The sequence below is a fragment of the Platichthys flesus genome, chromosome 9, assembly GCF_949316205.1.
Source record: "Platichthys flesus chromosome 9, fPlaFle2.1, whole genome shotgun sequence".
In the NCBI taxonomy this organism is placed as follows: Eukaryota; Metazoa; Chordata; class Actinopteri; order Pleuronectiformes; family Pleuronectidae; genus Platichthys; species Platichthys flesus.
In genome coordinates, this window is record NC_084953.1 from 9,084,392 (window position 1) to 9,109,534 (window position 25,143).

The following is a 25,143-nucleotide window of genomic DNA, read 5'->3' on the forward strand; positions in this document are numbered from 1 at the left end:
AGGTGAAGTGGTTATCCTTATTCTGAGGGATGTCAGCATGGCCTGTTGAGCAGCAGGGTTCCCCCTGGTTTTGGGATTTCTGAAATGCCATGGAACAAGCCAAATCTTTTGACCAAAATTATACTGGACTTGCAAAAATACAACAAGATCAATTGTCAACAAAATCATCAAATTATTCTTTCAAGGTAAGATTATATGATTGCAAATACCTCAGTCAACAAGCTCTATTTACAACTCACTTTGATTTTTTTTTTTTGTATTTAATCTCATTATATTCCACATTTTCTACCCAGACATATATACTGAACCATGATCCATGTCCCTCACCATACAAATTGAGGTTTAAATGTCCTCCACAATATCCACGCTTTTAAGTTGTTTATATTTGTAGTGTGATGCAAATAACTGAAATATTCAGACACATGTCACATGTATGCACTTGTAAAACACACAGAACTTATGCAACAGTTCTTTTTTTTCCCAGACAAGCACGCAAAAGAAAGCAACTGGCCTCAGAAAGGAATGACGTCACAGTTCTTCTTAGGAAACACAAAGGCCTAAAAGCACAAAGCATGATAACAAACAGAGTATGTTTTCTGTGCCATTGAAAAGTCCATTCACAGCAATGGCCATGTTTTCTCATACTGCAGATGTTCCATCAAGCCTCACACGTCCACACAAAATCAAACGTCACTGACTTACAAAGAAACATTTATTCTGCAGCTGATATTTATTTTTCTGAATGGATGCCAGGTTTGAAAAGTTTGTTATTACGCTTCATACTTTCCAAACTCTTCCTTTGAGGAACAAACACAACCAATGAGAGAGGAAGTATTTGATGGCATCTATACCAGACTTTATTGACAAAAGATTAAAATGTTTGTGTCTGAAATTGCCATCCTGTTAGTGAGGTTTTTTTCACAAGGCTTAAAGAAGCAGCAATCAATGAGCATCCTTTATAACGTCTACTCTTGTTCAGGTGAAAGATATTTCCGGAGCTCTGTCGTACGAAAGTTTTCAAAGTAGAACTAACCGATCACCCAAAGAAAAATCTATACAAAATAAAGTAGTATGTTACAAAGACATTTCATTCTTTAGGAAGCATTTGCAAGTGGCTACTGCACCTCTGAGCCCTGAGCCTCAGTGCAAGCGAAGAATCTTTAGGACATTTAAGAAAAACTGAAGATGACGACTTGATGAGTCAGAGAGAGGTCCCCCATGAGGTGGTGATTGGTCACATTAGGGTGGGATAACTGGCCATCTTAGCAGAGAGCGGTAAAATCATAAAACTAGACTGGCCCCTCGGTGAAGGCCCAATGGTCCCCTTCAAATCCCAGAAATCATTAAAGGTAATGGAGACAACGTTGATAATTCAGTGTAATGGCAGTGAATAATTAAGAAGTTGCTGTGTGTGTATCACTTTGTCCCACCAGGTAATGATGCAAGGCCTGCAACAAACAGGCTCTAAAGACATTAGTGGGGCCCAGGCCCTTGTAGCATCACGTCAGCGTACAGACTCCATCTCCCCATCTCACAGCACTTCATTGGGATTGTTGCATCCCGTAAAAAGGATGATGAGTTGTGTTTAAAATGGTGCGAGTACTTATTTTGATGCCGACTGCAGACAACTGACGTGAAACATCGGCACCAATCCCCACTCTGCATGTTTAGTAACTTCCTGATCATTATTTTGATCCGACAAGAAAACATCAACGTAATGGCCCTCTCTCTCTCTCGTCTTTCTCTCCCTCTCTCGTCACTCTCTCCCTATCCCTCTCTTGTCTCTCTCTCGCTCGCTTCCTTAATAGCTCTTGCCTTTCCAAAGGGACATGCGAAATTTGTTTGTCAGATTTGACTCCATGACACTTCCTACCCATCCAATTACTCTCCTCTGTTAACCCCCCCGCCACATAGACTCCTACAGTAAGCAGACTAAATTGAAAGCGTAGAGAAATGAAGATGTGAAGGTGATGTATTTTGTCGTGGCGTTGATGGTAAGAAAGTACCTCTTACCATCTTGTCCTCAGAAATGTTAAGCCTTCACAGCCACACTACGGCTACAGTTTAATCAGTGGGAGCTTTTTTTTCTATTGTAGAGACATGCAAAGCGAGGAACCTTACACCCAGGGTGGAGAAAATATATTCAAATGAAATATATATATTTATATGCACCTTGTGTCTAGCAGACAAGGTAGAGATAATATGATTATTTGTATGCACAATGGTGTGTGTACACACATGTGGCATGCAAGACAGGGAGGAAATAAGAATGTGTCTTGATCGGCCCCTTTTATCGGGCTTAGTGTCAACAGGAGGCTGTTAATACTGTGCCGTGATGGGGAGCGTGCTGGTAGGCCCACAAGGAGGGATTGAACCATGATCGACCCTGAAATGGACGAAGAGGGAGGTAGAGATGCGACAGAGGGCGGGGGGTGTGGGGGCCGTGCACAGAGAAAGAAGTGGAGAGACGGGGAAGGAGTCAGGGAGAGGGAGAGGGGGAGAGAAATGAACACTGAGCAGAGCAGGACAGGGACAATCAAGGTGTCCGAGAACCACACAATCATTCATGTACACACACTCACACACACACACTTGGACCCTCTCTGTGGGAGATTGCTCTTTGTCTCCATTCACCTTCATCATCCCTCATTCACAAGTGTTTCACCTCACACACACACACATACACAAACACACAGTACATGTCATGAACCTGAGACCTACCACCACTCTGCTGGCTCAGTAGTCATGATCCCTCTCCCCAGTGAGCACCAGGACACTGTTTTAAATGTACACGTGTTTCAGGGCTGCAGAGGTTGAACCACTCTGTAACCTGCTGAGGTATCACAAACATTAAGAATGGAAAACACACCGACAAACACGAGTCGTCAAAGGATCATTAGCTCTGGTTCTATTTCCTTGATCAGCGCAGAACACGAACGGCAGTGTGGACTTTTACGTGAGAGAAACTGGGCTGTAGTAAGAAGCCGTGGAGTATCAGGGGCTTTCATCCCGTCCGACACACCTCCTGTTCCCCCCTTTCCATTACCGGCAATGGCTCAGCTGATCTACCGCCATCTACCCAGCCACCCCCGTCTTCCTCTGGCTACAGTCCTCAGAAAGAACCATTAGCAAACGGAAATGAATAATAGGAGCAGAGGGAGGAGATTGCTTTGTGTGTGTGTGTGTCTGTGTGTGTGTGTCTGTGTGTGTGTGTTTGTGCTCATTAAGACCTGCATCATGGTACAAGAGTGTGTCCTATATGCAGGAACCTGTACACAGACACACACATGCACAATGATACTATTCCACTGAGAGGACGTGCTGTTGCTTCAGACTAATGTTAGCGCCTCCAAATTACTACAAGTCCAAACTGGGCGGCGAGCCGAACAGCTCTGTGTGCCGCTGGAATAGTGATCAAGGAGCTGGGGCCGGCCGCAAACCAAGACCATACCTTCACACACGAGCACACACACATCCATCCGTACTATACACAGAGATACACACACAAAGCTGTACATTAGAGACAACAGTAAAAAAACGTTGGATGTAGAGTGATGAAGGCAGATGTATCCATGACTGAGGCCGCTTGAGATGGTGATGATAGAGTTACGCAGTAAACTAGATTAAGTGATTTGCATTGAGCTTATACAGCGTTTTTAGTTTATGCTGAGGAAGCTCTTACAGCCAGGGCCGACCAATTTGATGCCGACCCAGTTTGTCGACCCAGTTGGCAAGTATCCGAAACGTAGTGTGAGATAGTCAGTTGTCTTACCATCGGTCTCTCAACCGAATGGAGCCTTCTCTCCACACTCTGCGTTCATTTCATCTGTATATGTGCACATCTTCTGAACGTTTACAGATGAGGACAAAACAGACTTAACTGAGAAGCACCACTGTAAATCGGGGGGGAACGGCAGTGTACCCAATAGTTCAAGCGAGACGACATCATCATTTGGGATTGAGTACATCATTCACAGCGTGTTTAGTAACCTCACTTTTATTTAACGGTAAACTCTCCTACCAGCGAGAGTGTAGTGACGCAGATGAGTCACCGAAGACAGAAGCTATTTACAGAGAGTTTGGGGCTTGAGTGGGAATCAGCCACACTCATTGCTCACAAAGCTTTGATGGCAACTTGAGAAGTGAAGGTCTCCCATAACTGCGGCTGCCTCTATCACACTGATGGGGCCTTAAAGGGGGGGAGGGTGGGGGGGTTAAGAAGAGACATGTGTCATCCATAAGCGCAGCAAAACTGGGCCGCTCTGAAGAATGGTGTCCCGACCCCAAGAGTCGATCATCCATTTTACAAGAGATGACTCTCACAGCTGAAAGAGGCACTGTTGTCGGCTGAAAGTTTTAGGGATTCTTCGCAGAACATAAATGATTTTGGCTGGAGCTTACATTTATCATGAAATGGTAATGGGTGCAGCGATCACTCAATAATTTAGGCCCTGAGGATCTTCCACATATCCATACAACAAGGCCTGACTCATTTCATTAGGGTGTACCCTGATGGATGGCGGGAGTTAAACTATTCCAACTCTAATTATGGCTCAGTATGTCAATCATTACCGTGTGAGATTTATTTCTGGGCAATATAATCAAATCTGACTGTTGTGATGCAGTGTCCATTTTCCACATGAATGTTTTTTTCAGTATACTGCAGGCTGGAGGTAGCAGAGACAACAGTGTCCGTGTTTAGATATGTAATGTGTTATCTAAAGAACAATGAAACTGTCTATAGTCAGATGTGTACTTGTGAAATGTCTGAGCTATTTGTCCCTAGTAATATCAGAAAGAATAGCAATCGTATTTGATGGCTTTAAAGTCAAACTAATGATGTTAAGAAAAATGAATGACTTTGTTTTTTCTTTCTCTATCTACACAGTGCCTGGTGCACCCTATATGTCTGTGGCTCAGGATTCGGAGACAACAGCCGTTGTTCGCTGGGACCCTCCAGATCTGACCAATGGCATGGATCTGCAGGGTTACCGGCTCCAGTTTGGCCGCAAAGATGTCTCTCCCTTGGCCACTCTGGAATTTGCTCCCCAGGAACGACAGTACCCTGTGGGGAACATTCACCGGGGTGCCACTTATCTCTTTAAAATCTCTGCCAAGAGCAGGGGGGGATTTGGGGAAGAGGCTGTTGTGGAACTCGGTATGCCTGAGAATTTGCCAGGCGGCTACCCTCAGATTAATGAGGGCTCCAATGTGACATGCTGCTCAGTGCAGCTGTCCTGGTCTCCACCAGTGCTGGCAGAGAGGAATGGGGTAATCACAGAGTATACGTTGGCCTATAAAGAGACTGGTGCCAAAGGAGCACCGCAGGAGCTGCTCTTGGCCCCCAACCTGTCCAACTACGTGCTCAACAGCCTCAAACCGAACTCAGCGTACGATGTGAAAATTCGTGCACACACCAGTGTAGGTCCAGGGCCATACAGCCCTCCTACCCAGTATCGGACGGTGGCCTTTGATCCAGCAGGTAGGGTTTGCCTATTTCTTTTCCGGCCCTGTTGGCAGGGGGTTGGAAATAAGCAGAAACCACTCTTCAGCAGCACAAAATGAAAACTGCCCACACCCCCTCCTTCAACCACCTCCACTTTTCCTCAAGAAAAAAAAGATTTTGAAATTGTTTGCCGCGGGATACTCACCTCACTAACCCAATTAAGGTAAAACCCAAGTCAGTAAGTTATAGTCAGTCATTTTGAGAGAGAGGAAAGCAGCCTAGAATCTCAAGGTAAGTGCTGTTTGATCAGACACACCTGTCAGTCATCCCTGCAGCCCTCTGCCAAGCATACTCACGCAGTTAATGCCATCTCACATCCCCAGTTTTCAGACAAGGTAGGACCTCAGTCAAACCAGTCACTCCAAGAGTATGTTTGGACTATTCTTAGATGTCAGGAAGTGGATTAAGTTTTTTGTTTTTTATTTTATTTCTTCATTTTGGGTATGTTTTGAGATAATCCTCCCTTTCCTAATTCCTCCTTCCCCTTCCTCTGTCCCTTGTGGGGACAGCTTGTGGCATGGCATCCCCCAGACTGTTGGCATGCTGTGTTTTGGGTCTGTCTCTATGCTCACTTGGCAGCTCGTTGGCAGTGCCAACTCGGACTCAGTGGAGGTGAAGGAACAGTTGTCATTGAGACAACATGGATCAGTTATTAATCTTCATAATGGTCATGGGTTCAATGGCACTGGTGAGTGGGGTTGGCACTACCGACGAGAGCTAGCCAGTGGTTTGTCCTCCATGAGTCTTACGTGCTGTCTGTCCTAACCAATGGAGTTGCCCTTCTCACAGCCAATCACAGCTCACCTTTACACTCACTCTCCAACCAAGAGGAACGTTCCAGAGAAACTCCAACTGTTCTTTTTTTAAAGGTTTTCCTTTCTTTGTTTCTCCAAATGTTTCACTCACTGAACATATACCGTCTTTCTTCCTTTTTTTCTCTCTTTCTTGCATTTGTCTACTTAACAGATGTCCCAAAGAATTTCACAGTCAAATGGGCCACCAAGACCACAGTGGTTCTGGCGTGGAAGTTTTCTGAAAGCAGATCTCCATACAAATGCACGGTGAGTAAATGTCTTCCGCTGATCGATGAGCAAGGGGGTAACATTTCTATTTCAAAGTATTCTGCAAATCCTACTTTACATACATTAGCGTAATTCAGTGCATTCATTTCCAACATGTTCGCTCATCAGAAAAAATGCACATTTTACCATCCAGTTGTGTCTTTTCAACCATCAGGCTGATCAGAATAATCGCACATCAAACTGTCCCCCTTACAAGTTATGGAATCAACTTCTTCATCATCTGTTAAACTCTAGATTGAATACAACCGTCAGAAGATGGACGTGGATGCCAGGCTGATGAGAGTGCTCGTCACTGGACTAAGGCACAACACCACATATGAGTTCAGGGTGACCTGCCAAGAAAGCATGGACGGTGGGCCCAGGCACCGCGTGGTGGCCAGGACCGCGCCACTCATTCTGGTCAAGAAACCCAAGATGGACATCTACGCTGATCCTGAGAACCTACTCACTATGTCCTTCCCACCGGTCGATACCCAGGACATCAAGTGAGTATAGCGTGCTGAAAGGTTTCTTGTGGGATTGAGTCTTTAAGTTTAAGTGTCGAGATGCTTGAGATCTGATGTGATATGGATTAAGATCTTAAGATATCTGAGATGGGTTGAAATGGGGGTTAAGGTCTTTTCTGAGACAATCTGATCATCCGTAGAGCTCTTGTGAGTAATGGATTGTTATTAAAATGTCCTGTCAACTCTTTGGTAAGTGTTATTAATATGAATACGTAATACGAACTGCCATGGAATATAAACCAGAGGAAAACTGGGGTTTTATTTGCTATTTCTTTGTAATGTATTGTGCTGCTATGTTTCCAGGATCTTCTATGTAGTGGTGGTGCCTCTTAAGAGGACGACGGGAACTGTCAAAAACCTGAAGAACCCCGATGAAACAGACATGGAAGAGGTAGGATCTATGTAGGATCAGTGAATGGTGGTGTGGGGGGATAATCTAACACAGCACTTGTTTGGGAGTATTGGTTCAAATTCAAAGAAACATGCCATATAGTATACTATATATATATATATAGTATATATGTAATCAGTGGAGTTACATTCAAAACTTGAACACCACTAGAGCTTGTCCTCTTTCTTTCTGTCTGCTGGTTTAACTGTGTGTTTTTAAATAAGGTATTCCAGAGACACATGTTTGAGGTACCAGCAGTTGCATGTGCCAGGCAAATTGACGTGTACATACCGTGTTAACAACTCGGTTGTAAGTACATCTCAGCTATGCTAATTTATCCCCCTAAGCATGCAGCAGAGAGAATTACACAGTCCACTCCCACTCTACCCATAGCTCACGGTCACCTTGAGCACCACATCAACAGTAACCATCCCTATTGGATTTAGGATTACACCCGTTCACTCTGCTCAGCTCTGTCTGCAGTTTGAAATGAATCGAGGGGTCGGGCGTTTGGAGGGGTGCGGGCCTGGCTACGTGGATCTATGTCCGACAGTTGGCAGCTTTTAAAATGTGAAGCTTCACCTAAACTTTGTTTTCACTGATCTAAGTCAGTTTAGTGAAAGTGTCCTCAGAACCACATCACATCATATATTGATCATATATCATCGGGAGTATCGGTGCTCAAATCGTTTTGTGTACCATATTATAAAAAAACTGTCTTTTCCATTGATGAGCTTTAAAACAGTAAAGTAAGACAGTAAAAATATTAAAACAATGTAATATTTCATTAAAGCTTTAAAGCATTGTTTAATACAAGAAGTATGAAGTCAGAATGAGATCAGAAATATACATTTTGAGCAGTTTTTGAAAGGGGTCGACAGAGGGTGCATTTCTCATATGTATTTGGAGTTCCAAAGTTTTAAATATTTGGTGCATAATTACAAAAAGCTGCTTCACTGTACTTTTGTTGTACTGTTTTTTGCACTTTGTGTGTGGCAGGTGTAGCAAGCCAGCGCTAAGCGACCTAAAAGAGCAGCTTTGAACTAAATCCAATGTTCTTGTTCTCTTGTTGTTCAACTAGTTGTTCTTGATTCCTTCTAAATTACCAATTATTTTACACAAAACGGAACAGCCAAAGTAAACAAATGCCCTTTTACCTCAATCAGCTGTTACGGGATGTGACCCATAAGCGTCGCTCCCGCCGTCAGCTGGCGCAGCTGGACCAGAGGAAGCCCTTCATCACGGCGTGCTTCAGGCAGCTGCCCTCCAGCTTCACGGTGGGATCGGACCACCGCCACAGCAGCTGTGAGAACAAGCCTCTTGAACCAGGCCAGGAGTACGTCTTCTTCCTTCTGGCTGAACTCAACACCACCGCTGGGGTGAGTTACTGGTGCAGCACAGTTCAGCTAGCTTCCTTTTGGTCGATTTATTTTCGGTGGAGTGGGTTTAATAATTCAGCTCCGTTAATGTAATCATGGTTCACTGCAGTTTTGCTCATCTGAGGCTAACCCAATTCATTCCTTTTTAATATCTTAAATATATACTGTTCAAACCAATTCACCCAGTTTATGCTGGTTAGTGGAGACACCCCCAGGTACTGGTGCAGATACCATTCTGTCTCCTGGACTGCGTTTCACTTCTGCCTGATCTTCCTCCTCAGAAAATGTTTGCCACCAGCCCTTACACGGACACAGTGATGACCCCTCAGGGGCCGGGGGACCCCCTGCCAGTAGAGACTGGTGATGGACTCATATGGGTGGTGGGCCCAGTGCTGGCCGTGGTCTTCATCATCTGCATCGTCATCGCCATTCTCCTTTACAAAAAGTGAGTGGCTTGCGGATTGTAGTTATTTTGGTGAATGCAGTATGACGTACGTTTAGACTTTACAAAAATAACATTGTTCAACCTCAAATGACGAATTAAAAATATTTCCCAGAGTTTACATATTTTCTACAGAGCAGCCAGTTTAAATTGTTTTATACTGGGAAGGTGTAATCTTTTCACCCTACACCGGGAACTAATTCCTTTATCTTTGAATTGTTAGTTTGGGCCGAGCTCAAACCAACAATATAATTATAGAGAATCTCACCAACACAGCGAAGATGTTTTCCGCCATTTGATGTTGAACGAATTGCTTTGGAATGTAACTAACTGAAATCATTGCATGTAAGGGAGCATGTCAAGAGATGAGCTTATTCTGTATTCGTAGCAGCATGATATTCAAAGACCCACCAACCCTGCTGCATGTTCAGAAGAGAAATAGCTTTTTTTCTTGTGCTAAAAAAGATGGTTGTGGAAAGTGAGGGGGTTGGAGAGAGAAGAGAGGAGGAGATTCTTTGAGATGCTGCTCAGTAGCTCGGCAAATGTTTGATCAAGAGAGCTCACGGATAGGTTTTAAAACGACATATAATAATTTAGGGAATCATACTCCGTAAGGGATTTATTCCAAGTTACTTTACTTATCATTATCACCATTATGAGTTTAAAGATTGTCGGGGTGTGTTACCATCATTTCTAGTCGTGGACATTCAACTTTTATGGTTCAGCAGCCTTACGGGAGGCAGCTGTCTTTCTGTTACAAAGTAAAAATGAATTTAATATTCCTCCGTGTCCTGGGACATTGGAACACACACTTTACCCCTTTGTTTTAGAGTGAGTTGTAGTTTTTTAGCCTCAGCGACTGCAGGTCCCAGCTGAACACTGGTGTAAGAGGTTTCCCCACATGTCGGGGGAACGTCCCTGCATTGTCTTAGAGGGGGGGAGGGGGGGGGGTTTGGGTGAGCAACACAAGTGCAGCTTGCTACTGTCAGATGATCCCTGACTGTCTGACCTTGCCTTGCCTCCGCCTTGGTGGTTAGGGAGAGTAACATCTCTCCTTGGATCTCTCTTTTTTTCTCTCTTCTCTTTCTCTCCACCTCACTCTCCCGTCTCCCCCGCTCCATCTCGCCCTGGTGAACAGTGTTTCCTGGGTCTGCCCTTGGCCCTGACATTCCCCTTCCCCATCTCTATCTGGCTTTTGTGCACACACATAATCGCAGACACACACACACACACACACACACATTGATACAGGCTCACAAATGCGCTTACCTGCACATCTCATTGAACATGCACTTGTTCTCCCACACTGATACACATTTTTATTGCACGCACACACTCATCCCACACTCCAAATGCTGATGAGCCTTATCTCGCGTATTGCGAGCCCAGCAGCAGCGACCCCTGTGAATGTATATGCTCTTTATTGATTTATCTCTCTTCTTGCTTCCCCCCCTTTCCTTCTCTCCTTGTGTGTTTTCACCATCTTTTTTTTTATATTTATTCGACTCCTATTGCTTTCTCTGGAAACAGCAAACCTGACAGGTAAGGCATAGCCCTACTTTATTGCATTTTACAGGGGTAAACAAAATAGCCTGCCACAGCGAAACCGATGCCTTTAATTAGCGAGGGGGTGAAGGAGAGTTTTGTGAACTTGATGCACGTTCTCAGCTCTCCGATGCTCGATGCTCGGTTTCACTGGAGTGTTCTCGACCCGCTGAGTTACCTGTCAGCTGTGGACTTCTTCAGGAAAATGTCTTAAGATGTTTTGTCGGGCCGAGTGCTCACAAAAATAATTATTTTGTTGTGTTTTGTGTGTTTGTGTGTGTGTGTGCGTCTTTCTACTCTGCGTTTGTCTCACTCTGCAGTCGCAAGAGAAAAGAGTCGGAGCCGCGCACAAAGTGTCTGCTGAACAACGCAGACATTACCCCCCACCACCCGACAGACCCTGTGGAGATGAGACGCATCAACTTCCAAACTCCAGGTACAGCAGCAACACGCAGGACATACACACAGGAACACAAACAACTCATTATAGAATAGAGCCGTATATAAGTTGCTGATTAACTGTATATGCAGTAGGTTTGGCCACATTATTCAATATTGGCTTTTCACTGACAGTGTGACAGATGTGAAGATGGAAGTTTGTTTATGTAGCTATAGGTGTGTAGGTCAGACTCAACTTTGCTTTAAGGAAATCGTTTACAAGCTCAAATTATGATAATAACACACTAGTAAGTTTGTGTTACAAAATACATACATACTTAAATAATTTTGATTGGTGGATAGAAGATGGCCTCTTTAAAAAACGGTGTATTTCATTAGCTATCAGGCTATTCAGAAGGTTTTATTGGGGAAATATACAGACAACACACATAAGGCTTAACTGGGGCTTTAACAGGCCTAATGCAATTTCAGCCGTTTTGGTGGAAGCTCAAAATCATCGCTTTTTTGAAAGTTACTGAAATGGAAAACAATTTATAAATTTGGCAAAAGAAAAAAACAAGTTGATTAGCAGGAGCTCTAATCCAAAATGTTATTATTTGGTCAAGTGAAGACACATCTGCTGAAATCCTTCCTTCTGGACACCAAATTATTAATTTAGTTTGAAAACTATTACTTTTCAAAGATAGACATTCATGTGCTATTCTGTGTGTTAACTTGAACTTTTATGGACAACAGTTTGTTACATTGGCACACACATGCACAGAGCCTATATAGAAATGAGCTATTCACAAGTCATGCCGTGTAAATCTGTGTTGCAGCATAAAATGTTCATGAAATGCTCCCATATAAGTCTGTCTGACATAATGTGCCTTCATTACTACATCCAAGCATTATATGTTTGTCATGTCTTCATGTAATAATTAGAGATTTATCAATAACAGATAATTCCATCGATAACAAATAGTCACAAAATGGAGCCTGTCGACGGACTCAGTGTTTTTATGTTGGGAACAAATCCTGTTTTGAAGTTCTCCTTGGTTCTTTACCTGCTTCCACTTTTGTCTTACTCTCCTTCTGGTGTTCATCCGAGCTAAAGCCCGGTGTTAACAACAGAGCACATTTGATCCCACACTCATTCTCTAAGGCTCCTCCACCTAAAGCTTGTCTGACATCTTCCTCCTGCCTCCTTTTCAGGCCCATTGTCAGGCAGCTGCCTTTCTGGTTTCCAGCCTCCTGCGATTTAGGGCTACGCTGGCATCTACAGATAGTCGTCTTTAACCTGATTTGATTTGAATTTTCTTTTCATATTTGGGTTCAATTGCATGCCATGGTTTGCAAAGAAAAATATGCATTTTTAAGTTGCATGTTTTTCCTCTGCGGGAAGGAGAGTTAAGATAATGAGATTTTTGTCCCCATAGTTTCAGAATCAACATTTTCCCCCTGTTACCTCGTATTAGGAGCCACGTCTTTTATCGCAGATGCTTCAGATGATATTCTCTCCTCCAGCATTTTATCTGACACCAGACCTGTTGCCCGGTTTAAATGACATTGTTCTCAGCTGCCCAGGCAAACTGCAGAGACGGTTTAAATTCTCCAGCGGAGGAGTAAGCACTCCGTCTCCATCGCTTCTGTTTGCACCGCTCTTTCTTTTCCCTTCTTTGCCTCCCACCTTTCTGCCTCCTTGCCGAGTTGTCTTTCAGCCATCCATCTGTCATCCACAGCCAGTCCCAGCTCCATCAAAAGAACTCCGATTTCAAAATGGAGCATTTATCTCCAGCTTCTGTGGGAGCTCAGGCATGCTGCCTCGAGTCTGTATCTTGGAGTGGGGGGGAAAGAAGAAGGACTTTTTTTTTTTGCATGAGCGAAGGGAGATACCAGGATGAAAAGGAGATGCACAAACCCACTTGTGTGGCGAAATGTGGAAGTTCAATTTGCTGTCCTCATCTTTATCTTGCTTGGTATTCAGAGCCCTATCAGTGGCTCCGTAATGACAATGTTATAATGGCCATTCCGGCTATTTGTCTCTCTGACTCCCAGTGCTTCCCTACGTGCCCTCACTCGTCCGCCTCGCTTCCTTAAATAATGGAACTTCTTGTGCTCCATTTTACACAACATTCACAGACGCATGTTGGAGACTTGTCTTTTAAGCATGATGGGGCTTTTGGACACATCTCACCGTTGTTCAACAGAACTGTGTGTTTCCCTTATCTCTGCACCCGGGGAATTTAATTTGAATGGACATTTTAGCCCAATTAAGTGGCCCGGTGAGCATTTGTGAACATCCCCATCAGCTAATAGCGACCATTGTTCAAACGAGCATACTCCCTGTGCACTTCACCGAGGCCTCTCCAATCCAGCGGAGCATATGCCACATTGGCCATGTGTGCTCGCTGACCCCTAGTGCTGGAGAACAAATGATATGTTTTGGATTTAGAAAACCCCCATGAGCGAAGCACGGCCCATGTGTTTCAGACAGATCAGTTAAAAGGAGTGTGTGTGTGTGTCATGTGTCAGCCTCGCAGGGACATCCCATAACTCCTTGGGGCACGGAGTGGTTCGTTTTGTCATTATCTTCATTGGTGCCCGGGGTTTAATTGGCAAATGGGGCCAAAGTAATGAAGCAGCACGACTCAGTGGATATCTACTGTCTATCGGCCCCCTCCACCACTTTGCTACAGGGACTCTCTTTCCTCTCTGTTTTCAGCGTGGATCCCTTTTGTGCCCTTTCCTCACTGTTTCTCATTTTCCTCCGCTCGTCCCAGTATCCCAGTCATCAGGAGGATTACCAGCATTACACGATACTATCTTCTCCATCGTCATTATTTGGACAATTGAACTGAGTTTCTCCTGGTTTACTCTTCAACGCACCACCGATCTTTCACATTTTATTTCCCGCCGTCTCCATCTCTGTTTCTCTTTATCTCTTCCCTGCGATACAACTATATGGCACTTCGCACCCCCGCAGTTCTGTCAGAAGGAGCGTCTCTCACATCGAAGCATGTACGAAAATCAAATGATATTTTTTTTCACTCGCAGCATCACACGCTCGCAAAAATCCAAGGACAGCAGCCAATCGCATCAGCAGCAGCCTGCTTGTCCCCCCCTCAGATTAGAGCGTTGACTGCAGGAGCAGCAGCTCCAGCCCTCGTTCCTCCTCCTCCTCCTCAGGAACAGGTCTATCGGAACCCACAGCACACGCTTACGCATAAACATAATCAGACACGCCTGTACCTCCCACCTGCTGGGATGAGTGACATTTGGAGACAGTGGATCAGAGCACCCCCTGCTAGCTCTGATTAGTCATTGTCGCGAATCAATTAGGGTGAGGGGGAGGTTCTGTGTCTTCATCTCTCCTCACTCATTTGCCGCCGCTGGCCTCACGTCCTCTCGCGGAAACGTCGGTGGAGGTAAACCCCCCCCCCGGAACTCAGTTCAGCAACTTAAAAAAACACTCTCAAAAATATTAATCCAGTTCAGTTTGGCCTCCCCTGAGACTGACGACCTTCCTGCCTTTTGGCTTTATTGTTTTTTTTTTTGGGAAAGTGGAAAGTTTATTTCACGAAAAAAATAAGTCATATTTCCTTTTCCTTCTATTTCACACATCTAATTCTGGTCCAGATGATCTGTTTTTTTGCAGATCATCTCTGAGGGGTTTTGATCCTTTCTCTTCTCTGAGCGATCCCTGTTGAGCAGAACTCTGCTTTCGGCCCAGACTCATTTCCCTTTGCGTGATGGGCGACTTGCCAGCTTCCCATCAAAGTGCGTCTCTGAGCCGCATGTCCAGTTAACACTGTCACAGATGGCTCCTTTCTGCATGAGCAGCTAAGGAGACCTCAGTCTACCCGGACATCTCATTGGCTGGCCCAGGCCTCAGAGGACTTCTCCTCTGGAGCAGATAAGACTTTGATCCATCGCCGCACTCCTCAGACCTCTGACTCCCATCAGCCCTGTCTCCACAGCTGTCAGCCAAGAATGCGGTCACTTTTCCACACCTTTCACTTGCAATGCCTCAACCTCCCCGAGCCTCAGACAAAGGAATCATTCACAGTCGGTTTTCACCGGGAAACATAAGCTTGTTTTGCCATTCTCCATCTCCCCTCTTTTTTTTATTCCTGTGAAGGACCCCTCTAACTTCTGTTTATGAAAGCTCAGAGATAGCGAAATCCGTTTATTATCCTGGTCTCTATGGGCTGTGATATGAAGGGGTTGGGGGGGGGCTTTGAAACCCATGGCTAACCAGTCAGCTGTGAGGAAAATGGTGACAGTGACTGGGATTGGGTTGCATGTCGGTGCGCCTCAAATCTGTAATTCAGGCCCCCCTGAGAAGGTCCTGAGTTCTCTCATGATGACATGATATAGTTTATCATTTCTTTTGTAACCTCTGGGCAGGAGGTCATGATTTCACTCATATATGTTTGTCTGTTTATTTTTCAACAGAATTCGCAAAAAGCGAGAACTGATTTGCCTCAAACTTGGTGCAGGTCCGGAATGAGCAGAAGATTTATGATTTATCTTTTCATTCCTCTCCTTTATATCTTAAGATAATTTTCTTTAGGAAACAATGTATAGAAAATCTGACATTTATCGTGTTTTTGCATCATCAGACCACTTCCTGTTATTTCTCTATTGTAGGGGCAAGACAGACGTGTGTAGGATTGTTTGGCCTTCACGGACGTGTGCGCTCTATCCAGTTCTAGTTTCATGGTCTTTTATCATTTTCCACATTTTTGGTTTTCATTTTTTTGATATAAGGAGCCTTCTCTGTTGCAGCCTTTTGAAACCATTTGCCTTTATGTTTGCTGTTCTTTACAGATTCTGGTCTGAGCAGTCCTCAGAGTGAAGCAGATATTGACTATGAAAGTTAGTCTCCATGCTTTAAGCGTTTGCATACCAGCTTTCTTTATGTTTCTCCCGAGCACAGCTTGCCTCCATTTTCAAATACATATTTTGCATTTGTTTTTGTTTTTTCACATGATGCAGCATAAATTCCTGCTCTAATTAATTTAATGTGGGTTTCTATTTCTTTTATAAATGTCTTAATTGGATGTCAGTCACGATTCTCACTTGGGCTGTTGGCTACGCATTAATCCCCCCACGCATAAATAACCTGTGTGATCCCGTCTGCTGATGTAGAGACGGTTGAGAGGTGTTTCTTTCTTTTTTCTTTTTTTATTACAGGGGAACATATCTGTGTTATCCCACCCCCCCCCCCCCCCCTCCCCATCCTCACCTCCTTGTTGTTGTTCTTCCTTACTCCGTTCTCCTCCTCCTTCACCACCACTGCTCCATTTCCATTCTGATCTAACGGGGTCTTTCCTGTGCTCCGAGATAACGAGCAGAATTAATTAGAGCCGTGGCAAACAATGGCTCGACATTTTATCACCTCCTACCCCCCCACCCCCCCTCTCCCCCTCTCGCTGTTAAAAGGATCATCCGAGAGAAAAGGCAAACTTTCTGGGTTTCCTCTACCCCCTATTTTTCCTCCCCCTTCTTCATATTCTTAGCTTTTCCTTAGACAGACTTCTTCCCGTTTTATATGGAAATATGAAACATCATAAATAGGCTCTTTGAAGAGACGCTTGTTTGACGTATCCGAAAGAATCATTTTTCAGGCACATCGACGTGCGCATCGGCAGATTGGAAATGTGTAATTATAGGCTAGTTTGTTTTGCTGTGTTTATTGATCAGGCTGTCGATGGCGGTGGAAAACAATTATAGAGTCTGTGTGCGGATAGGACAAATCTCTGGGTGAGAGGAGGGGGTTGTGTAGAAAGGAAAATATGCAGTTATTTCTTTCTAGCAATAATTTGTCCTTGAGTGACTTTGCCAGACTGCGGGTCGAGGCAATGCCAGTTTTGAAAGGGAATCTTTTCACAGATAAACACGGCGACGTGCGGCGGCGAAATTAATAGGAGAACAAATCAGGGTCGATCCTCCTGTTGTGTTGAGAAACACAACAAATGAAAAGTACACAGGGAGAGAAACAGAAGCACAAACCGATAAGTTTATTCTGGAGCCTCTTAAAAGCTTTTTTTGCAATTTGATGGATGGAGTTCAAATTACATATATATTTTGTACAGTTTTAAGTATTCAAATTTTTTTCATACAAGTTTACAAACACAATTTGCAAAAAGCTGGTTTGTGTGTCCTTCAACCTGTTCCACTGGCAGTGCATCATGGGATCTTTGCATGTATATGTAAACACTTAAACATGCAGACTGTGGGCAGTAAACACAAACTGAGAGGAACTGATAATGTTTGTGTGCATCTGTATTTCACACACGCTCATAAATACACATAGATAAACACACAAACACTCACACACTCACACACACTTTGATCTCCCTTCAAACAACCCGCTCTTGTTCTCACAAGGAGAAAGTGAGGGGCTCATTGCTTCTGATACCTTCTCTTTCAATTTAAGGCAAGAAAATGAGATACCAAATTAGGTTTGCAATGCTTCCTATTTTTTTTCTCGACGCTCGTCTTGATGAATTTTCTGAAAGAGATTAATAACTCCTTCTCGCCCTTAAGTGGTGCCACCACGGTCTGCACGCGTTGTTAGCTCGCTGAGAAACTTAAGTACGAATAAAACACACATTAATATAATTGGACTTCTGTTCTTTGCTTTGAAAGCTTTTGTTTGGGTTCAGCGGGAGGTTGAATCGAAAAGAAAATCATCTAAAAAAGTAGAACAGTGTTAATTCAGTAAACATCATTCAAACGATCCATTAAGAAGTTTCACGGGCGTCTGGTGCACAACTCTTGTCAAGTTGTCTGCTAATGTGGTGTGTCCATTCATTTTGTGGAGAATGTCACGCCATCCAGTGTCGTCTCCACTCGCCTCATATATCTTCATGTAATTGACGCCGTCGCATTGTTCCCACAGTGTAAAATAAATTACCATCGCTAATGAAGACTGTCAGCACAGAGAGTTGGGCCCCCCCCCCTCTTAAGTTAACAAAAGCAACCACAACATCAGTGACCCAGTGACATGGCGGGGAGGGTATTAAGCTTTATCAAAAGAGGAATTCTGAGGACGCTTAATGTGATTATGTCGATCTGCGCAGCCAATTAAGTCTGAGTAACTTTATTTTGTGAGGAGGGAGGTTTCAGTGTCGGGTTGACATTTGACCTTGTCACTGGATGGGGAAAACAGGCTCCTTACTCTGAAGGCATTAAGTATTTCCAGGCTCCATGCGGGGACAGAGCCACAATCTATGGCTGCTCCATATTCTATTACATGGCCCCGGCATTATGCTCCTAAATGGATTAGCGACTGAAGTGCACAGCAGTGCTGATAATATTGTAAAAGCGGCAACACAGTATTGAGTGGATATCGGAGGGAAAAGAAATCTCACAATTTTTCCCTGGCAGAAAAGATAGTTCTTTATGCGAATTCCTTTGAGTAAAAGGGTAAAAGGCAGAAGGGTTTTGGAGCAGAACATATTGGACGTGCATCTGCAATTTTAAATTTTTTTATTTTGGAAGGTAAGAGGTGTTTGTCTTAGACTGGGAGGGAACTGGGAAAGGATAGAAATAGCAGCTTGCGTGCTTTGCACCTGCTGGCTGGAATGGAGCAGCTCACTTTGTCACTCAGCATCACTCCCACTCCTAAACCTCCCGATCCCCTCTCCCACCCCCCTGTCACATGGTCGCCCAGGTCAGGGCTCTGGTCCAGTATAAGTGTGTATTTGTTGAGGCAACAATCAAAATTTATTCGCTCTGTTAACTAAAGCAGCACAATGACAGCATCGTAGACTCAAGATGCAGAAACAAGCCTCGAGCATATCTGTGATCGGTCCATTGTCTAAGATGAGAGCTTTCCTCTCATCTCACTTTTTTTAATTGGTAGGATTGATGCTCAAAGGACCAAAGTTTAGATAATTAGAATAATAAGTTATTGTGTTCATTGATAGACAACAAGAAATATCCCAGTTTAAAGTAACATCATCCTGAAAGACTCAATTCCATTTTTTTTCCTAGTGATCTTGAGTTTTCCTCTTTTCTGTTGATAGCCGCTGTTCTAAAAGGAAATGGAGCTTTTGATTATCTTCAGTGAGGAGAACAAGGGAGTCCATTGATCCAGAGAGTTAAAAAAGGCCTTTCCTGTTTCTTGTCTTATGATTTCACCATCAAACCTTACTTTTTTTCTACTTACGTCATTTTGAACTCTTTTCCCAGGCTATTAAAATGAGTCATGCCTCTGGATGTAGGAGTCATGAGCAGGTTTTTTTCTTCTCTTGAAACATTCAGCACTTTTCAGGCTCATTGGTGAACTTAGTCAGTCAGGATCATGATCACGTCGGACTTCACACCTTTGGGTCTGTGGGTGTTTGCCGGCTTCTCATTCGGCCATGCTTGGCAAACCTTTTGAGCTCTGGCCTGGTCCATTCAAGTGCCTTTAACATCACCAGTCAATACATTCTGCTGTGTGTAATATTCACCATGTTTCGGCACAAGCTTCCTCACCACTAAAACCCAACTTCCATTGTCATGTAAGCAAGTAATTCTCACGCATTAAATGGTGTGCAGCGTGCTTTGTAAGTCGTGAACTGGTGTCCTGTCTGCAGCACTAATGAATTTCCCTTCCTCGGGAATGTTCTCTCCTTTCTGTTGGCACGCAGGTATGATGAATCATCCCCCCATCCCCATCTCCGAGCTGGCGGAACACACGGAGCTGCTCAAAGCCAACGACAACCTCAAAATCTCGCAGGAATATGAGGTGAGTGAGCCAAAGGTTAAAATCCTTCAAAGTTTTCTCGGCGTATTGATTCATGACTGATTGTGTTTTCATTGTAAGAAACACAAGAGGCCCTTCTCCTCTCTGGGGGAAACGTCTGTTTCTCCTATTTAACTTCTTCTCCCGGCATTTTTGACAATGTTGAATGAAGTGAAGGAAATATCAGTTGCACTCAGCCTCTTTGATCCGCTGATATGTTTGTTGCCTCAGCACGGGCAAAGCAAGTCGGCTGTCGTTTTCCACAGTGAGAGATTATTCTCCGGAACTACCAAATGCATTTTCCCTCAAATTCTTGGCTCACTAGAAGAATGACTCGTTACGCAACCCGCCCTGCATCTGGGAACTTTCTATTGTGACACCTGAAATGTGTCTCTGACAAAACGTGGGTAACTGAATTCAACAGCGGAAAATACAAACATCTTTTACATGATTAATTACTTAAGCATGCAAAAAAAAAAACGTTTATTACAGAGGGTAGCTTCAATGATGGAAATCAATGCACAGTTGTAAATATTCCATAGATTTTCCATGTTTTAAAGATGACAGCAGCATATGTTAACTCACTACAGTCAAAACCAGAACAAAATGCTGACCTTAAATATACATACATAGGAATTTCCTATGTTGAATCAATGATTGATAGTCGAGTAAATCACAGTCCTAATAATGTCACAGTCACAAAATGTTTTTCCCTCCTTATTAAAATTATCAAAATTAGAAAATATAGCCTCAGCGTAGCCTTGTGCTCTGTAAGCCAGTGACAGTCCACTAGGTTGGATGCACGCAGATCAATTTGCATACAGTTGCCAAATCTCAACAAAATTCATTTAACGATTTTACAAAAAACCTTATTACATGTAAACTGGGTTTGATGCTGAGCATTAACATTTAACTTGCCCCAGGTCGTCTTTACATTCCTTCTTCAAAGACATGTGCCTGATTATTGAGCAGTTAGTCGATGGAGGCCTCTGGACATGATGTCTCCTCAGTCTGTGGAGACGTTGATGCAAACAGGACTTCCTGGTGATTCTTCTATCAAAGACAAAGACCTTCTTTTCAAAACTGAACAGTAAATCAGGGGTTAATTTTATATATTTAAAATCTTAAGGCTATTAATTACAGGTAGAAGGATATCTCAAAGATTTATTCACAAAAAAGCACTAAATGACTCAGTTGGGGGATAAATAAATGCTTTAAAAGTCGTTAACACAACATTGATCTTTCTCTTACAACAGATATATAGTCGGCTGTTTTAAGCAGAACTCCACTAATGGGATTTTGGGTAAAAGCTCACCAGCAGACCGGCTTCAGCATAGTGTGTGTGTGTGTGTGTGTGTGTGTGTGTGTGCGTGTGCACAGACGTGTGAGTGTGTTTGGAAGGAGTAACTGAGCTGTCTGAGCTCTGAGACCGCAGCGGTTATAAATGACACCAGAGTTGATTAGAAATCAGGAGCGCTGAATCAGCTCTCGTTTGCATACAAGCAATATCCTTTCCTCGCCATCCCTAAATCACCGGGCCTGTCGCCTCGCTGGGCGCCAGGCTAAGGTGGGAAGCGGCTACACCAGCAGAGATTGCCGTCATCATGCCCGCCGGTCGGTGGATGTTGGTGGATAATGACTTCTCATAGCAATCCAGTATTTCTTGGGTATCTATTATTCATAAATCCACATCCGGGCTGTGTACCAAATGGACAAGCTTGTTCCATTCGGGGGGGGGGAGACGAGAGACATGACGCCAAAGTTGATGCTGTGCTGCAACTACAGCTTCTAATTACTTGGCTTCCAGAGAGAGCGAGAGAGAGAGCATTAAACCGCCCGCTCGTCTCGTCTGTCGCTCTTTCTTCCTCGCTCCCTTCCTGTCCCCCTGCCCCTTCGCAAAAAAAACCCATCCCACAGGAAAAATAAATGACCAAATTAAATAGAGAAGTGTAATTTTAATTTTGTTATTTTCTTGATGAATGGCTGCTCGTCCGGGGACACCGGCTTGCCAAGCGCAGCTCTACGGGGCTTTGACTGATTGGTTTTTAGCCAGGCGGGATGTGAGGGAGGAGGAAGAAATGGGAGGAAGAGGGGAGCGGGAGGAGAGAGATGAGGTGGGGAGGCTCGGTTAATGATGAGGATTCAGTGAGGGGAGAGAGCGCAGAGCATCACAGCTGGAGAGCGGAGATGAAGAGGAGATAATCTGACGTACAGGCGCTAATGAAAAAAAGGCGGCCCGGGTTTTACCTGAAGATACTGCAGGCAGAGTCAGTTTCTTTTCTACTGGCAGTCGGTCCGCCGCCATGTCCTGAAATCTCGTCCTCTTGACAGAAAATGACCTTCATCTTCAAACATGTGATCATTTGAATTTGGGGATATTTGTGGGAAGTGACCCCTGTCTTTATATGCACACACACATGCACACTCACATGCACATTCACATGCACACCCAGCCTAAAGGTACTCTCGAAAGAAATGGGGTAGGTGGGTTTCTGCTGCATGGAGAGGGACTGTACACATCGGAGAGGAGATGGAGGGACAATTGATGTGTTTACATAGACCCTAGAATACTTTGAAGATGGAGAGATGCAGATAAGTGTGGGCAAAAGAGAGAGGGATGGAGAAATGAGAGGCGAAGAGAGGAGGAAAATGAGAGAAGCAATAAAGACCGTACATTTCCAGTTGGATTTCAGTGTCCCTCTAAAGCCCCGCCCTGCACGCTGAAGCCTGCAGATATCCGTCAAGCCTTCGACCGAGTGGCGCTTATAAGCAAACATGGACTCGTAATGGAATATTTAATTATCCTGACACGGGAACAGAATACTTATCTGGATTTCTCGTATTATAAAGAGGCGGCTGAATTTGTCTTTCACGCGGGCGTCAGGTCTCGCTCCACACCCTCGCCGACGCCTTCATCAATATGGTTATTTGTCATTATGTAGCTGCCACATTAATGATCCTGATTAAGTAGTTGTGTGCTGCTGCTGCTGCTGCTCTGAGAAGCAGGTTTCACCATAACATGTATTTTCTCCCTTTGGGGGAAATCACCCTCTCAATCTCTCTCTCTCTCTCTCTTCTTATTCCTCTTATAACACTCACTTTGTATTGTTATTGCAGCTCCACTGATTTCTTCTGTGTGTGTGTGTGTGTGTGTGTGTGTGTGTGTTCTGGGTGTCTCCCCCAATCAGTCCATCGATCCAGGCCAGCAGTTCACCTGGGAGCACTCCAACCTGGAGGTGAACAAGCCCAAGAACCGCTACGCCAACGTCATCGCCTACGACCACTCCCGTGTCATCCTGGCTCCCATTGACAGTAAGGCTCCCACCAAACCTCACACCCAGCACCGTCACCTCCACCTCCCAGTGGAGCTCTGTCCTCTTTTCTGTGGAACATTTGGGAAATTCTCATAATTGCAGAGGTGATTTAAGTAATGGGGAGTTTGTACTAAGCAGACACGGGACCAGATGGGCCAAGACTGTGGAGATCAAACTAGGACAATACATAACAGTGCAGAACAGAAAGTGCTAGAATGGGAAGGAATGCAATCCAAGCTGTACGGACTGGTCTGGACTAGATTACCACAAAGGAAAAGAAAGAGCTCTACTACCAGTCTGGATTGCACAATTGTCTGGACTCCACACAGTAGCATGAAGCCAAAGAGAATAAAGTCAAAGTAATTTATAGCGTTTGAAGTTCAGATTCAGTTCAGCTCGTTTCAATTCCCAGGAAACGGGGAATTCACAGAACACAACTGGGTTTTGTCGGAGGCTAAACGAAGGACTTGTCTCGGCTCAACTCGGTCCACGGCAGCTAAGCACTTTACGGAATCAGATTATTTGTGGGAGTGAGGCGAGGACTTGTTTGGGCTCATCTTTGGGCCCAGTCGTATCTCACACACCCGAGAGTGTCCCATAAATTGAACCAGTGTTTTCACTGTCCCGATTGTCTCATCAGATCAGTCCTCCTCTCCTGACTTCCCTCTAACCGCCCATAGACACAGTACTGAGCGTCTCAGAGCCAGAAAAGCCTCTCCCTCCGACTGCTAAATCTCAAGGGACATTGTCAGAGGTAGTCACCCTTCACCGCTGGCATTGTTCTGGCATCGCATCACCAAGAGAGCCCCCCCGACTCCGCGCACTTGTGCCAAACTCCTCGGTACTTTGCTTTTGTGTGAGCGAACTAAACGCTCCGACTAGATTTCAAAATCTCACTATAGTCGAGCCAATTTGAGGCTACGACAACATGCAGAACAAAATTATCCCAGGGAAAGAAAATGCCTCGTCCATAAATACATAAATTAATCAAGTCTGAAATTTCTATTTTACACTGCAGTGATTTTGCCATTAGTTGAAGCAGTAGAACAATTCATGCACGCCGCCGTTCTCTGCTCACTTAGCTATGACTAAGGCCGAGGCTCCACAGTCAGATTGCGCGACGTGGTTTCCGTTTTAATGACGTTTGCCTTTCTTTTGGCTTCTTCGGTTCCTTTCTTCCTTTCCACTCCTTTATCTTTCCTCTCTTTTCTTCTTTGAACTCTGTCCTCCATCCCCCTTGCTCTCTCTCTTCCACTCTTCCTCCTCGTATTCCCCCTCTCCACCCGGCTTGTTGTCCTCACGGCGTCTCCTCTCTGAGATTAGCCCAGTCGAGTGTTTCATTGCTTCGCTTCAGCGAGGAGACGTCAGTCAAAGAGACGTGACTCTCCCAACACTGATGCTGCCACGCTGGAGTCCCCTCTCCACTGACTGGATTGTAGAAGTTGGTTAAATGAAGGGAGGGCGGATGTGTTAGACACACACTCTAATGGCAAGATTATCTTTTGGCCTAAACCTTTTTCCCCTAGAACAACTGAATTACTGAGTGTGTAGTGGCTTTGCAGAAAACGGGAAGACACCGTGACTTTCTGGAAGAAGAACAATTCACACTACAGCACCCTCAGATCAGTTTGCTGACAGTTTTGAACCTCACATGTTGAAACTCGAAACTTGTTTTTTAGCCTTTTCTAGACATATAACGTACAAATTCCTCTGCGAAAATCAAAGTGTTTTGTTTTCAGGAATCGACACCAGCGTCAGATCTTATCGCCAAAAGCTCTCGAATCCCATTCTTCACCTGTGTCCTCCACCCATTAGGGCGCCTCTTGTTCATCCTGAGTTAGTATCAGTGTAATGTAG

The 25,143-nt window shown here is 44.3% G+C and overlaps 1 protein-coding gene across 5 annotated transcripts in view; it reads left to right on the forward strand.

Annotated features, from left to right (window-relative positions):
- The window catches only part of ptprsa (protein tyrosine phosphatase receptor type Sa), a 215,371-nt gene that overhangs the window by 165,132 nt on the left and 25,096 nt on the right, over positions 1 to 25,143 (forward strand). For 3 of the 5 annotated variants that reach the window (XM_062395296.1, XM_062395298.1, XM_062395297.1), the window contains 10 exons: positions 4,889 to 5,482; positions 6,473 to 6,567; positions 6,823 to 7,073; positions 7,398 to 7,485; positions 8,652 to 8,864; positions 9,146 to 9,309; positions 11,172 to 11,287; positions 16,063 to 16,110; positions 19,878 to 19,975; positions 23,161 to 23,284. In XM_062395296.1, the coding sequence (XP_062251280.1) occupies positions 4,889 to 5,482; positions 6,473 to 6,567; positions 6,823 to 7,073; positions 7,398 to 7,485; positions 8,652 to 8,864; positions 9,146 to 9,309; positions 11,172 to 11,287; positions 16,063 to 16,110; positions 19,878 to 19,975; positions 23,161 to 23,284 (1,791 nt within the window). The remainder of the gene's footprint in view (positions 1 to 4,888; positions 5,483 to 6,472; positions 6,568 to 6,822; positions 7,074 to 7,397; positions 7,486 to 8,651; positions 8,865 to 9,145; positions 9,310 to 11,171; positions 11,288 to 16,062; positions 16,111 to 19,877; positions 19,976 to 23,160; positions 23,285 to 25,143) is intronic. The other 2 variants (XM_062395299.1, XM_062395300.1) reach the window with 1 other exon arrangement.